A 15,132-nucleotide genomic window follows, 5' to 3' on the forward strand; every position below is an offset into this window, starting at 1 on the left:
TGGTGAGTCATCAAAGTTAGATAATAATGGACTATAAGAAGTTTTTGATGTTTGGTGACTCCATAACGGAGTACGCGTTCCAACCAAGGACTTTACCTGACTCTAGTAAAGCCTCATTCTGCTTTGGTGGTGCTTTAACAAGCGCTTATGTCCGTCGATTGCAGGTTCTGCAACGTGGGTTCAGCGGTTATAATTCTAGATGGGGGTTGAAGTTGTTGCCCAAAATCTTAGATGTTGAAGATGATATTGTAATTGCCTATGTGTTCTTCGGAACAAACGATGCTGCTAGAGGCAACCACCAAGAGGTCCCTATAGATGAATATAAGAATAATATTAGCGATATAATAAAAATGTTACAAGCAAACGGTATAAAAGTTATTTTGGTAGGGCCTGGTCTACTTGATTCTGATAAATGGCGTGTCACTGACAATATTGGTCGTTGTGGTGATAGATCTAGTGAATATCACAAAGTTTACAGCGATGCTTTGCAAGAACTATCTAAGGAGTTTTCTACTGGCTTTGTAAATTTATTTGATGCTTTTTTAAAGCAAGGGGGTGATAATTGGCGAGACTTGTTAAGTGATGGCCTTCACTACAGTGGGCAAGGTTACGAAATTTTTTACAATGAGTTAATGTCTGTTATCAAACAAAAGTACCCCGACTTGGCACCAGAAAATTTACCTTTTAAATTCCCACTCTGGGAGGAGGTTTCAATTGATGGTTCAAACATATAGTTGGTAAATAGGAATATCATTAACCTTTGTAGTATGTGGTTGTTAAAGCAAACCTTCCAAAACTTCAAATGAAAATAAAAAAACTGCTTGTACCGTGCACCTTCTTAGTAAGATCATCTATTACAGAAGCTACTCACCTCACCAAGGAAAGAACGTCCAAAGGTCATTATGTCGGATAATAATGTTCCTCAGATAGATTTTTCAAAGGCTAGGGATCAATCAGATGGTTCCATCTCTGGCATGGCTAAAGGTTTATTTCATCAGGTAGTGGATGGTAATCCTTACTTTGCAGCTGGTGGTGGTCTAATGATCTTAGGTACCTCACTGGCAATGTTCCGGAAAGGTATCATTAAGGTGAGCAGATTAGTCTATCATCAGATGCTGGTAGATTTAGAAATTCCTTCAAAAGATAGATCCTATTTGTGGTTTTTGCAATGGATGTCGCAGCATCCTCATAGGTCATCGAGGCATCTCGCAGTGGAAACTAACTATATGCAACACAATAATGGCTCTGTAACGACAAATATTAACTTCATACCTGGTCCAGGCACTCATTTAATAAAGTATAAAGGTGCATATATGCTTGTGAAACGAGAGAGGTCGGGGCAGATAGCAAATTTCTCAAACGGGACCCCATTTGAAACGGTAAAGCTGACTACTCTTTACAGGGATAGGTCTTTGTTCAATGAGCTACTATTAGACGCCAAGAACTTAGCAGTGACAGCTCAAACAGGGAAAACAGTGATTTATACTTCCTGGGCTAATGAATGGCGACCATTTGGTCAGCCAAAGGCGAAAAGGCTACTTTCCAGTGTGATTCTTGATAAAGATGTTAAGGAATCAATAATTGCAGATGTAAGAGATTTTTTGCGTAATGGCAGATGGTATCAAGAAAGAGGCATCCCATACAGAAGAGGCTATCTGCTTTACGGTCCCCCGGGCAGCGGTAAGACCAGCTTTATTCAGGCTTTGGCGGGTGAATTGGATTACAATATCTGCATCATGAACCTAGCTGATGGTAACCTAACCGATGATCGTCTAAACTATTTAATGAATAATCTACCTGAACGCAGCCTCATGCTATTAGAGGACATTGATGCTGCATTTGTTAAAAGAACTAGAAGTGATGAAGGACATGTTAACGGTGTCACATTCAGTGGCCTGTTAAATGCGTTGGATGGCATCGCATCTAGCGAAGAAATCATCACTTTCATGACGACAAATCATCTGGAAAGACTAGATCCTGCTGTAATGCGTCCAGGAAGAATTGACTACAAAGTAAATGTTGCAAACGCGACAAAATACCAAATGGAACAGATGTTCCTGAGGTTCTTTCCAGATGAGCTTCAACTATGCAAAAAATTCGTAGAAAAGACTTCTGCTTTGGGAATTCCTGTCTCTACTGCTCAACTACAAGGATTATTCGTATTTAACAAAAACAGCCCTCAAGATGCTATCAACATGTTAGACACATTGAAAGACGCTAATCACGTCTTCTGAACGGCTAAAATCGTTTTTTTAATGAACAATTATACTTGTGTAACATCTTCCTGTCCATACTATCTGTATATAGAAAATTACATAAACATTATTTACATTATCGGAAATTCACGATTGCCCTGATTCATCGTCCCGCAACTCTGCAAATCTGTCTCCCAGCAGCGACTCCATTGCCTCTCTCAAGTGCTCTGGCGAGATTCTCGTAGTCCCATCTCTCTGAGCGAACTTCTTTGCTTCTTCTACAGTTCTGATTAACAGCTCTTGATATATACAGCATAATAGCAGTTGCTCAGTTTCACCACGAACCACTAGCCCTGGCACCAGCCTTTGGATTTGCTCCACAGCATATTTCGATATCGTTTGGTACATGGTTCACAGAATCAAAGTTATTAGGTCATCCACGAATTAAACGGAACCACAGTACAGAAGTATGAGGCACCACACAAAGCACTCCAGAACCAATACCAATATCTATGACCAATGAGCAAACTACTTTACAGTACTTGCAGAGCTATGTAGCGTTCGAAGAAGGTGTCGTTCTGTTATAAATCGTAGTCCATGATGCATGTTTATTACCCGGATATTTCTTACGCGCCACCCTGTGAAATAAGCGAAACCGCTATCATATCTTAGTTATTGAAATCTGATCAACAATCGAACAAACGACGTAAACCATTGAGCCACTTAGTGAATAGATATAGAATGGTTACTATTTCAAATACTCATACAGATTTAATACATGATGCAGTATTAGATTACTACGGGAAAAGATTGGCTACGTGTTCATCAGACAAAACAATTCAAATTTTTGAAGTTGAGGGTGACTCGCACAAGTTAGTTGAAACTTTGCACGGCCATGAGGGTCCTGTGTGGCAGGTAGACTGGGCGCACCCTAAATTTGGTGTGATTTTGGCTTCTTGTTCATATGATGGTAAGGTTCTCATTTGGAAAGAGGAGAATGGACGTTGGTCTCAAATTGCAACATCTGAGGTGCACTCAGCTTCGGTAAATTCTATAAAATGGGCGCCACATGAATATGGGCCATTGCTGCTTTGTGCATCTAGTGATGGTAAGTTTTCTGTTGTGGAATTTAAGGAAAATGGTACCACTTCTCCAATTATTATTGATGCACATGCTATTGGTGTTAATGCGGCATGTTGGGCGCCGGCAACCATTGAAGAAGATGGACAGCATCCGCAGCAATTACGCAGAATTGCAACAGGTGGTGCTGATAATCTTGTTAAGATTTGGAAATTCAATTCGGAGTCGAACACTTATTTACTAGAAGATACCTTGTCTGGCCATAGCGATTGGGTTAGAGACGTTGCATGGTCTCCTTCTGTTCTGCCACGGGCATATTTGGCCACAGTGTCACAGGATCGCACATGCATAATCTGGACTCAAGAAAATAGCCATGGTCCATGGCAGAAGACCCTTTTGAAAGAGGAGAAGTTCCCAGATGTATTGTGGAGGGCCAGTTGGTCATTGTCTGGTAATATTTTGGCGTTGTCCGGTGGGGACAACAATGTAACTTTGTGGAAGGAGAACTTGGAAGGGAAATGGGAATCTGCAGGTGAAGTAGAACAATGACTTTGGTTTGCAAGTAAAGTTTTTTTGTTGTGACTTTCAGCTTCCAGTTCGAAGCCGTAATATTATATATATACTATACTATTTCATACTAAATGTATAGACATTGTCATCCTGGGTCTACAAATGACCAACCACCTCCTCAAGTAATCTTTCCACATCCGCTGAAGCCTTCAATCCATTCCTCAATACTTCTTCGTGGTCAGCTTTACCTGCTGTTAAAGACTCCGGGTTCTCAGCAAAAACGCTGGAGGGTGGATCTAAAACGACAACATTAGTGATTAAAGACAATGCTAGCACTTTCCATCCGCAATGTCTTGCAACTATAACCTCAGGAACGGTGCTCATACCAACACAGTCAGCTCCAAGTGATGTTAAGAATCTGCTCTCAGCTCTACTTTCATAAGTGGGCCCTGAAACATGAGCATAAACACCCTCATGCAACTTCCGTTCCATACCAAGCTCTTTATGCTTTTGGAATAACAATTTTCTCAATCCAAAATCATAGGCATCAGAAATTGCAAGAAACCTGGGCCCATATTCGTCAAAATTAGGGCCAACCAAAGCATTATTACCAGTCATTCCCGGCAAACTAATATGATCATTGAGGCACACTAATTCACATTCCTTGATCTTCCTGTTTAATCCTCCAGACGCATTGGTGACAATCAAAGTTTTGACAGTGCCCAATTGATGCAACACACGAATGGGAAATGTTGTCTCGTGCAAAGCATGACCTTCGTAGCCGTGTAGTCTACCTTTCATCAGGACAACAGGTGTATTGTTCATTACACCAAAAACCAATTCACTGCTGTGGCCGGCAACGGTACCTGATTTAAAACCAGGAATCTCGGAGTACGGGATGGACATGGGCTTTTGTTCCCTAGAGAGTCTTTTAGAAATACCTGATAAACCAGAACCACAAATGATAAGAGCCTGTGGTTGAAATCCATCATCAGAACCATAGTGGGATTTGATTTTCTTTAACAAATAAGCTGCAGCTTCTTTAATTAGTTGGTTTTGCTGTTCTATGTCCATTTTACTCATGATAGATTTATCTTGACTTTATGATCCTGATAATTAGGTTAAGTTGTGGAAGTGATGTACGCTCTCCTTGAGCAATGTCTTCGAGTTTTCACTTTTAAGGCTTTGCGGGAACTTTTCTATCAACCGAACAGTATTTAAAAATTTCAATATAAAAAAGGTGAAAAAAAACCGTCAAATTAGATATAAACTGGTACAATTTGGTCAAGATAATACAGCTGATCACCGTACATCCTTCTGTGTTTGTTTTTATCTATGTAGTAAATATTCTGCTGCTCCAAAATAGTGCAGCGCCCCAACCAACACTGGAATGTGGTAATGGAGGTTGATAGGAAGATGGATAAGTAGTATAATGTGGTGTGTGTAAATTTGTTTTTATGGTAACAAATTCGAAATGGTTTGGATTTTATGCGCTGTTTGATGTTAATCATTCCCTGGATTGGGTAACAAAGACATCAGGGACGAGCTAATCCTTTTAATAATTTTGTAATCTATGATATCATTTGAAACAGTGGACTGAATTGAGCCATTTAACTCAAGGAAAGAATGAATATAAACCTTTTTCAACAGTTCTATATTTTCAATTGAAATATGCACGGGTCAAGTTGAGCATTTTGGATAGTTTAAACATTTTGTGACGCAATGCCTCTTAAAATGGCATAAAATAAAGTTAGGAAAAATCATTAAAGGATAAATCATTAACGTATGCAGTCGTTGAAGTAAATGATACCATAGATAACATCTGGTAATGGCAGATTGAATGATACAATTAAAATGTAATTAAAGTAATCCTGTATCTCCGCTTGAAAAAAAGGTGAAATTAGTAATATACAGATGGCAATGAATAACGCCATGTTGGATTTAACACATTGTAGTCTATGTATAGTATCCCCTTCAAACCTAGTAGAATCTTGTTTCACTTGAATTGCGTTTGTTAGTTGTAACAGAGATGGTAAGTATACCTAGTGTACAGTTGTAGAGATGATTGAAAGTAAGAAACTGCTCTAGTAAAAGTAAACAGAAACGAAAAAAAAAATACTGGAGAAATAGCTTAGCAACGCATGGTCCATTTACATCAATATTGTGGCATTTGAGCAAATTGCTGAGGTTGAACACCTTGCTGATATATCTGAGTTGGAAATAGCTGCTGAGGCGGTTGGGCCTGTTGAAAAGCTGGGTTGAATGGTTGTTGTTGTATCTGCGAAGGCAACTGCTGTTGGGGTATCCCATTAACTTGTGCTGGGTTATGTAGAGGAAGAGTCCGTTGTAGATGCTGCTCACTTGCACCTTGTACTGTATCTAGAGGGAAAGGCAGTGGTACAGCAGTGGTATCATCTGCAACATACAACGCCTTATCAATTTGCGTAGGAATTGATGCAATCTCCGTTCCCAATTCCTGTTCAATCTTGTATAGATTGAAACGATCATTCCAGTTAATTAAATTAATGGCTAAACCCAAGTGACCAAATCTCCCGGATCTACCAATACGATGTAAGTAAGTCTCGGCGGTTTTTGGGAAATCAAAATTGATAACAACATTGACAGCTTGGATGTCGATACCACGAGTTAATAAGTCCGAACAAACTAAAGTACGAACTTTTCCTTGACGGAATTCATGGAAGACTTTGTTCCTTTCTTGTTGTTTCATTCTTGCATGAGAGTAATAACATGAGTAACCGAGATCCGTAATTTTCTTCGCTAATAGCTCCACCCTATTCGTAGAATTACAAAAGATAATAGCCTGATTGATCTGCAATTTGCTAAACAAAGTGTTCAAACAATGCAGTTTTTGCCTTTCTTCTACAAATGCATAATACTGCGTAATACCCTTCAAAGTTAACTCGTCCATTAGATTGATCTCGTAAGGTTTATTCAAATGCTTCACCATAAATTCCTTCACTGTAAGCGGAAACGTGGCACTAAACAAGAGAGACTGGTGACTGGAAGGTAGAAACGACAAAATCTGTTCAATTAAAGACTTAAAATCACGACTTAACATCTTGTCTGCCTCATCCATAATAAAAAGAGAACACTCGCTTAGATCCGCAACCTTCCTAGACGCTAAATCCAATACCCTACCTGGAGTACCAACAAGAACGTGTACCGGCTCGTTTAACCTCATAATATCATCCCTCAAGTTCGTACCGCCCGTGGTAACCATACATGAAAGCCCACAATGCTTCCCAAGTGTCCTCACCACCTGCGACGTTTGCAACGCCAATTCCCTTGTCGGAACCATTATCAACGCCTGAATCTTGTTCACCTTAGGCTTCACAATCTCCAAAGTAGGAATAACAAACGCAGCCGTCTTACCAGTACCATTCTTGGCCCTCGCCAAAATATCCCTCCTCGTTAACGCAATTGGAATCGCCTCTTCCTGAATCGGAGATGGTTTCTCAAATCCAGCTTCAAAGATACCCATCAACAATTCTCGCTTTAAGTAAAAATCCTCAAACGTATTCCCCTTAGTATTCAAAACATCATCTGTCTGAGGCCTGGTATCCTTCTTAGGTATGTTCAAATTTTTTTTCCAATCGTCTTCGCTCATTATTTACCAAATTTCTTAAATATTAAAATTAAAAAGCCTTACAATCTCTTTCTCGATATTGTCCTGTCTACTCTCCTATCTTTTGATTTCCTGTATCCTTAAATACCTCCTAGCTTGATAATATTCACTGCTTATTTCGCTTGTTTGATCGTCTTTCTTGTTCAAACTTCTTACTGAAGGAGTTTGTTTGCCACCCAGTCCAGCTACAGAAGAAGCAAATATAAGTAAAATTTTTCGTCTGTAACATTTAGCTTCTTTTGAGGTCCCGGAAATTTTCGATGTTTGATGTTCGTGAAAAATGCTACATCTTAATGGCCGGGTAACAATTATATCACGTGATGATATTATAATTACGTAAGCGTCTGCCTCCACGGCCTCGAACCGAGGAAAGCCGCATATATGCGGTACACAACAGACGAGTCTCGAGCCCCCCCCCCCCCCGTCAGATGCCGGTAAAGGGATCAGGAAGTTTCAGATTCTGGCGTGCATTTGTCCAGGTTGATGGATTCCCTTGTTGGATGTATGGAAATGTAAAAAGAAGCTTCAGTGGGGCCAGCGAAGTGTTACTATGTTTGGCTTTGCAGTGACAGCGTTTTCTGGTAGATGTTTGCTTGCAAAAAACTGGCGTAGTGGGGATTTGAAAGGCGTAGCGTTCAAATTAAAATATTGGCCGATCTTCTTAAACACGCAAAGGACGGCAGCGCTCCTCGTGTATTAGTTTCGTCCCTTCCTACCTGTTCGTTATTCTGCATCGTGAAACCAGTTGCGGGGTACTAGATATATAGTAGCTAGGGAGCCGTCAGATGGCTATAGTTGAAACAGATGAGTCAACACTTCTTCCAACCTAGGAGTTTAAAGCGAAAGAATTTCAAGAAGTTAACACTGGAGTCCAGCAGTCATGAATCTAGGGATGAAGGAACTGATGTTTTTGAGGGTGAGCCTGCGAGACAAGAAAGACAGGAGCCAGTGCCTATAGGCAGACATGAGAGGGATGATGGGATGATTCGTGGGATGGTTCTTTCTCCCCAAGGTCTCACAACTCCTTCAAGTAAGGATAAGAGCAGAAGTGGGCATCCCAATAGTCGGCAGACCTCAATTGGACGTTCTTCGTCGCTGTCGTCGTCTGCAGACGAAGGCGGTGGAAATACGCATAAGGCGAGTAGGACATTGTCTTCGCAGTCCTCCTCGTCCTCAAATGATAATGGGCGATCGAATGGGAAGCTTACGTTGCATATGAAGCGTCTTAAGAAGCCGTTGAATTTGAAGATTGAACCACAAGGAGTGAAGTCGAGGGTGGTTATTGCACAGCCGAGTCCTACTAATTCGGAAAATTCGTCGAATAGCATTAGTCCTATTACACCTGAGAACGTTATGAATAACACACGTGGACATCATAGTTTATCAAAGAAGTTTTCAAGGTTATCTATCTTTCACGATGATAACAACGATATACAACTTGAAGATCTGGTTCAGTTGGGCAAGATTGGTGCTGGAAATTCGGGTACAGTTGTAAAGACGTTACATGTACCGGATTCACGAATCATTGCTAAAAAGTCAATTCCTGTAGAGAACAGCGAGTTGGTCAGGAACCAGTTGATGAGAGAACTTACTATTATGAAGAATGTGAAGGATCACATAAATATTGTTGGATTTTTTGGCGCATATTACACTACAATAACAAACCATGAGATTATTATTCTTATGGAGTACATGGACTGTGGATCTCTTGACAAGATCTCCGGTACTTATAGGCGTTCTTGCACTAGAAATGATGAGCCAATTAATTCTTCAACTTCGTGGTTCACTGAGCTTTCCTTGTCAAAAATTTCATATGCAGTATTAAATGGACTATCTTATTTATATCATGAGTATAAGATCATTCATCGAGATATTAAACCCTCTAACATACTGATCAACTCCAAAGGTTATGTCAAAATATGTGACTTTGGAGTTTCCAAGAAAATGATTGACTCTATTGCCGACACCTTTGTTGGCACATCTACTTACATGTCTCCAGAGCGCATTCAGGGCAGTTGCTACTCGACTAAGGGTGACGTGTGGTCCCTTGGTCTCATGATAATAGAGTTGGTGACTGGCGAATTCCCTCTAGGAGGTCATAATGACACACCCGAAGGCATTCTAGATCTATTGCAAAGGATAGTTAACGAGGGTCCACCACGTCTCCCCTATAAGGGTGACTTTTCTTCGGAACTAGTCGATTTTGTCAATAGCTGCTGTGTTAAAGATGAACGTAAACGGTCATCTCTGCAGGAACTCATGTCCCACACTTATATAACCAAGTACAACAACAACGACGATTATCAAAGGACATTTAGACACTGGTGTAAAAAGATCAAAAAAAGGGTTAAAGAAGACAAGATGATTCAGCGTGAAAAGATTGAAAGGGCAAAGTTGGTAAATAGACAATTAGAGAGGTCTGCACAAGCTGCTACTGCAGCCAGAGGTGGGAGGTAATGACACAAGGGCACAAACGAGCAAAAAAGAAAAGCAGCGTCGATTCTATACGTACATACCTATATAAAATATATCATGCTAATATGGCATTTAATCAGGCTCTCTTTTTGTATGCACAAACTTGAGCTGCCTTGGAACTAATTATCCATTGTTTTGAAGTTCTAATTTTAGTACTAATTACTTGATGAAAACACTGTTTCAAGCTTTTTTGTTGTCCAAAGCCATCCCTCCGTACCCCTAACCAATCCAAGGATAATAAACGCTCCGCCCAGATTCTTCACTGATACCCGCCACCATTTAGGATTCATCCTATTGAATTCTTCTACTGTTATACCCTTCATTTTATCTTTCATAGAATATTCAAATGCCTTCCCACTTAATAGATATGATCCAAAGCCAACTGAAAAAACAGTGCTCATAATTTGACAGGGTAAACAATCCTTTGATTCATCATCTTCAAGATTCCTCGTAGGAGGTGGATTGAATACTGCGAATATATTACTAGACATCTTCAATAGCACCGTCACTTTTTTCCAAACACGTAGAGCTCCCCCGTTTAACTAGGTTGTGTCAGTTGATTTAAGACCACTATTTCGCTCTAATTATGGACGTACAACAAAAAAATATGAAACAACGATTAACGTTACTACGCGAATTCAAAGTCAAAAGAATATAAGAAAGAATCGTTTAAAGTATCTATTCAAGACATGCTAGGCAATAATGAGTTCCGCCAACGACGTTTGGAGAATATCAAGAGGAACAATGACCTTTTAAAAAAATTAAACCTAAATGGAATGTCATCCCAGCTTAAGAGGGAAGCTGGCGTCGGCGAGAAACCAAAGTTGAAAGCTGTTCCACCTCCGAAGAAAAAGGTGTCAAAAGGTACATTAAAATCTGAGGCTAAAACTGCGGTAATTCCTACACGTAGATCTAGACGATTGAGGGGAGAATCAGCAGAGGCGGATGGGATCCCGAATGTGAATGACAGCGAGTTGATGAAAGTGGTAGGGAATTCAGACGCCGGTCGGGAACTTGATGGGCTGCAGGAACTGAAAAATACCCAACTTGTTGGCGATATTAAACTGGGTGATTTATTGAAAGATGAGGATAAGTCTGAGCTGCTAGCTAAATTTAAGGTTTACTCTGATGGGAGTTTCTCCAGTGGTGATTTTTTTGAAGAATTGAAGAAGCATCAACGGCCGACTACAGAAATAAAACAGCTACAAACGGAATTTCAACTATCTCAATATGAAATATATGATCCAAAGGAGCTTGCGATTGGTTATGAACGAATCACTGCGATGTATTTTCATCCATCTCAAGAAAAAAAGCTTATTGTCGGTGGAGATACAGGAGGTACAGTTGGGTTATGGAATGTTGCAGATGAGATGCCTGATCTAAATGACGAACTTGCAGAACCTGAAATAACACGATTTAAAATGTTTTCGAGAAATGTGGCGAAGATTGATACGTTTCCAGCAGACAGTAGTAAGTTACTAACCGCTTCGTATGACGGGTCTCTGCGTTCTATCCACTTAGATAACTTGAACAGTGAAGAGTTAGCCGTATTAAAGAACGATTATGGGGAGCCATTAGGCATTAGTGATTGTCAATTCAGCTATTCTGATCCAAATTTGTTACTAATTACCACATTGGGGGGTGAATTTACGCAGTTCGATCTCAGAGCGAAGCCCAATGCAATTAATTTCCTCAGGTTATCAGACAAAAAAATCGGATCCATGGCAATCAATCCAAAAAGGGTTTATGAAATTGCCACTGGTTCCTTAGACCGAACTTTGAAGATCTGGGATATGCGAAAGATTGTGGTCAATCCTGATTGGTCACAATACGAAGAATTTTCAAGCCACGAAGTAGTTTCTACTTATGAATCAAGACTGTCAATTTCCGCGATATCATTTTCTCCAATTGACGGCACATTGGTCTGCAATGGATACGATAATACAATTAGACTCTTTGACGTTAACGATAATATACGGGGACACATAAGTCCGAAACTAACTATTCAGCATAACTGTAAAACAGGTAGATGGGTTAGCATTTTAAAGGCGAAATTCAAGCCTAACATGGATGTTTTTGCAATAGCGAACATGAAAAGAGCCATTGATATCTACAGTAGCTCTGGGGAACAGCTGGCACACCTACCTACATCTACTGTACCTGCTGTTCTAAGTTGGCACCCATTGCAAAATTGGATAGTAGGTGGTAACTCAAGTGGTAAAGTCTTTCTTTTTACCAATGAACAACGGGATTAATTGTCAACTCCAACGTTTCAAAAACCTAATAGTAGATTTTAGTAGATTAATTACAAAAGGAGAATGTGTAGCACAAGATCTCGCATTTTCCAATTTATTTTTATCCACTTTACGGCGGGAAACAGTGTATTTAAATAGTGAAAATACCAATTCCCACCTATGGGAAAATTACTGCCAATGAATAATAATAAATACATAACATAACGAATTCATATTACAACTACTGAAATTATACCAACTCTAACCTTTTCAAATAGCTGGAGCACCCATCACCACACGTACAGATGAAGTTGCAGATTACTTTGTAACTGAGATCACCAATTTTACAGTAAGATCGTATTTTTAGCGCTAAGAAAACCGCTAATATCTGAAACTTGGATGTATTCCACTACTTTGATATTATTTTGTCCAAGCATTTGAACCCTGATACTGCCGTTGCCTAGCCCATCTAAAACGTTAAACTGGTCTCCGCAATCACATGATGTTCAAACGCGAGATGAAATTCTGAACCAAGTAACAGATTACCTGCTTTCCAAAACAAAGACATCATCAAATTAATAAGAAACCTAAACGAGCCTTGGTAATAGACTAGACTTCGCTAGTGAATCATTTCCATGCAAATATAATGTCACATGGTAAAATACCACTAAGGGCTCGAGATGAAGGTCCTAAGTTGAGAGAAGAAAAGTCTTACACTGATTTTTACCCTGAACTTAATCATCATGAATTACTGCCTTTAATACTGGAAAGAGACAATGAAGCAAGTGGTACCTCAGATTTGGAGGATGGCAAAAAAAATTCTGGGTCTTTAATGCAAGGGAGTCCATTGAAACAGATTATATTTAATAATAAGGTTACGGTAGAACCTTTGGGCCCGCAGTTAAAAAAGACATGCTTTAGGCCTTGTCGTATAACAATTTCACAGCTAAATGGGAAGTATAAGGTCAGTAGTCAGTTTCAGAAGTATGGTTATAGATCTAATATGGTAGTTATGGGAGCAGATGTACGAACAATGCCATACCTGAAAAAAACCGATAATTTGATACACAATGAGAACGATTATTTCATAAATATTTCTCCACATCTGAAGGATTTTCAGGTCGAATATGATATGGATGAGCAAGATGATCTTTATTTACAATTTCTGAATAATACCAGGCTCAAGGGTTCGAAGAAGCTACTTAATCATGAAATATTCGAGATCATAATGACGATTTTGGAAACTGAGTGGTTTCATTTGGAAAAAAAAATTCCTCAGAGAAGTTCCACGAATGTTATATCAAATTCACACGAGTCTCGTGCAGCATGGGCACACTTCGAATTGTATGGATCTGATGATGGTAGTGGATATTCGGTAGACCAGCCTTGTGCTATTTGTGGGGGGACCGACTCTGATACTTCTAATGCAATTGTATTTTGCGACGGCTGCGACGTTGCTGTACATCAGGAATGCTATGGAGTAGTATTCATCCCTGAAGGTCAATGGCTATGTCGACGCTGTATGATTTCTAAGAACAGAAAAATCAATTGCTTGTTTTGTCCAAGTCATACAGGCGCATTCAAGCAAACAGATACAGGCTCGTGGGGCCATGTCATATGTGCCATTTGGATTCCTGAGTTATTTTTTGCTAATATACACTACATGGAGCCGATAGAAGGTATTTATATAGTTCCAAAAAGTCGTTGGAGATTGAATTGTTACATTTGCAAACAAAAGGTGGGTGCCTGTATACAGTGTGCCAACAAAAACTGCTTTGCAGCTTATCATGTTACATGTGCCAAGAGGGCTGGGTTATTCATGAACTTTGGTGGCTGCACTGTTCTAGAAGCTGCATCCAAGAACTTTAGACCTGGAATGAAGTTAGAAAGCTTTTGTGATAAGCATTCTCCTTCTGGCTGGGGGGATTGCCAAATTGGAATCATAAAGGCGAGAAGGTATTTTCGGAATATCAAGGAAGTAATGTTACAAGAAAGCAATAAAGTCTCTCAATTAGATACCCACCAGGACACCAAAATTCGTTGGAAGACAAACCGGAGTACACCAATTGCCCCAAATTTATTTATACAAGTCGTAAACCAAGTCGTAGCTACTTTCGACATTCCAGACTCCGAAAAGTTAGCAATAGATTTATGCAAATATTGGTCCATGAAAAGGGAATTAAAAAGAGGCGCGCCATTGGTGAGAAAGTTTGATCCAAGCTCATTTAACACATTAGGCACAGTGGAACTTCAAAAACGCATAGACTTCGCCGAGGTTTTGCTTAAAGATTTGAATAAATTAGAAGAACTAAGCCATCTACTCGAGAAACGTCAGCAAGCTGCTTTATTGAAGGACGAAGCAAAAGCGACAATAAATAACATTTGGTTCCATCCAGTCAGGTATCTCTTGCAGAAGAATGTTACCCCATTATGGGAAACTAAAGATTTTCAAGTTATTAGAAAGATTGAACCTGAATTCGCAAATATTCTAAGAAAGGTTGAAGATGATGAGTATCCAAGTATCACTGCGTTTTCACATGAAGTCACATCAGTGTTTGACAGATTATTTATGCGAGAAGACACCCTGCTTCAAATAAATTCCAAGTTGAGTATTTGTCAAAGGAAGTTTAATAAACAGATAGCTAAGATTGACAAGATTGATATTCATAAGCTACTCTCTCGAGATTTTACTTTTGATGGGAATGAGGTACGCGAAGTTGCTTGGTCGGGGCCCTTATTGATGAAGGAAGAGGAGTTAAGTGAAATTGAAGAGGAATTTACGCCTGCGCAAGAAAGAATGTTGAAAGCGCTATTAAGGTGATATTTACCTGCTTCATGAACTTTTTCATCCAGGTTCTTATCGCTCTCTAGTTTAACTAATTTAGTTAGTTGTAACAGTAGTAATCTCTTCATACTCTGATCTGCGTAGGGTAACGGCTGTATTATGAACATAACCCGTCAATGATTTTCAACGAAGGATATTAGAGAATTC

The 15,132-nt window shown here is 39.6% G+C and overlaps 9 protein-coding genes across 9 annotated transcripts; 6 read left to right on the plus strand and 3 right to left on the minus strand.

The window, feature by feature from the left end:
* Nucleotides 1-26: 26 nt before the first annotated feature.
* IAH1 (isoamyl acetate-hydrolyzing esterase) lies at nucleotides 27-734 on the plus strand (the record flags this gene model as incomplete). The annotated part of the gene is made up of 1 exon (XM_003646434.1): nucleotides 27-734. One exon carries the CDS (start codon nucleotides 27-29, stop codon nucleotides 732-734), a length of 708 nt encoding a protein of 235 aa, XP_003646482.1.
* Nucleotides 735-902: 168 nt separating this feature from the next.
* On the plus strand, nucleotides 903-2,234 carry BCS1 (bifunctional AAA family ATPase chaperone/translocase BCS1; the record flags this gene model as incomplete). Its single annotated transcript, XM_003646435.1, has 1 exon — nucleotides 903-2,234. The coding sequence occupies one exon, from the start codon at nucleotides 903-905 to the stop codon at nucleotides 2,232-2,234; it is 1,332 nt and encodes a 443-aa protein (XP_003646483.1).
* A 702-nt stretch (nucleotides 2,235-2,936) lies between these two features.
* Nucleotides 2,937-3,824, plus strand: SEC13 (GTPase-activating protein SEC13; the record flags this gene model as incomplete). The annotated part of the gene is made up of 1 exon (XM_003646436.1): nucleotides 2,937-3,824. The coding sequence occupies one exon, from the start codon at nucleotides 2,937-2,939 to the stop codon at nucleotides 3,822-3,824; it is 888 nt and encodes a 295-aa protein (XP_003646484.1).
* A 117-nt stretch (nucleotides 3,825-3,941) lies between these two features.
* PNP1 (purine-nucleoside phosphorylase) lies at nucleotides 3,942-4,868 on the minus strand (the record flags this gene model as incomplete). The annotated part of the gene is made up of 1 exon (XM_003646437.1): nucleotides 3,942-4,868. The coding sequence occupies one exon, from the start codon at nucleotides 4,866-4,868 to the stop codon at nucleotides 3,942-3,944; it is 927 nt and encodes a 308-aa protein (XP_003646485.1).
* A 1,072-nt stretch (nucleotides 4,869-5,940) lies between these two features.
* DHH1 (DExD/H-box ATP-dependent RNA helicase DHH1) lies at nucleotides 5,941-7,413 on the minus strand (the record flags this gene model as incomplete). The annotated part of the gene is made up of 1 exon (XM_003646438.1): nucleotides 5,941-7,413. The coding sequence occupies one exon, from the start codon at nucleotides 7,411-7,413 to the stop codon at nucleotides 5,941-5,943; it is 1,473 nt and encodes a 490-aa protein (XP_003646486.1).
* An 822-nt stretch (nucleotides 7,414-8,235) lies between these two features.
* Nucleotides 8,236-9,888, plus strand: STE7 (mitogen-activated protein kinase kinase STE7; the record flags this gene model as incomplete). The annotated part of the gene is made up of 1 exon (XM_003646439.1): nucleotides 8,236-9,888. One exon carries the CDS (start codon nucleotides 8,236-8,238, stop codon nucleotides 9,886-9,888), a length of 1,653 nt encoding a protein of 550 aa, XP_003646487.1.
* A 173-nt stretch (nucleotides 9,889-10,061) lies between these two features.
* DMO2 (Dmo2p) lies at nucleotides 10,062-10,397 on the minus strand (the record flags this gene model as incomplete). Its single annotated transcript, XM_003646440.1, has 1 exon — nucleotides 10,062-10,397. One exon carries the CDS (start codon nucleotides 10,395-10,397, stop codon nucleotides 10,062-10,064), a length of 336 nt encoding a protein of 111 aa, XP_003646488.1.
* Nucleotides 10,398-10,595: 198 nt separating this feature from the next.
* CMR1 (Cmr1p) lies at nucleotides 10,596-12,161 on the plus strand (the record flags this gene model as incomplete). The annotated part of the gene is made up of 1 exon (XM_003646441.1): nucleotides 10,596-12,161. One exon carries the CDS (start codon nucleotides 10,596-10,598, stop codon nucleotides 12,159-12,161), a length of 1,566 nt encoding a protein of 521 aa, XP_003646489.1.
* Nucleotides 12,162-12,786: 625 nt separating this feature from the next.
* NTO1 (Nto1p) lies at nucleotides 12,787-14,961 on the plus strand (the record flags this gene model as incomplete). The annotated part of the gene is made up of 1 exon (XM_003646442.1): nucleotides 12,787-14,961. The coding sequence occupies one exon, from the start codon at nucleotides 12,787-12,789 to the stop codon at nucleotides 14,959-14,961; it is 2,175 nt and encodes a 724-aa protein (XP_003646490.1).
* Nucleotides 14,962-15,132: the final 171 nt, after the last annotated feature.

Source organism: Eremothecium cymbalariae, chromosome 4 (assembly GCF_000235365.1).
Source record: "Eremothecium cymbalariae DBVPG#7215 chromosome 4, complete sequence".
NCBI lineage: Eukaryota > Fungi > Ascomycota > Saccharomycetes > Saccharomycetales > Saccharomycetaceae > Eremothecium > Eremothecium cymbalariae.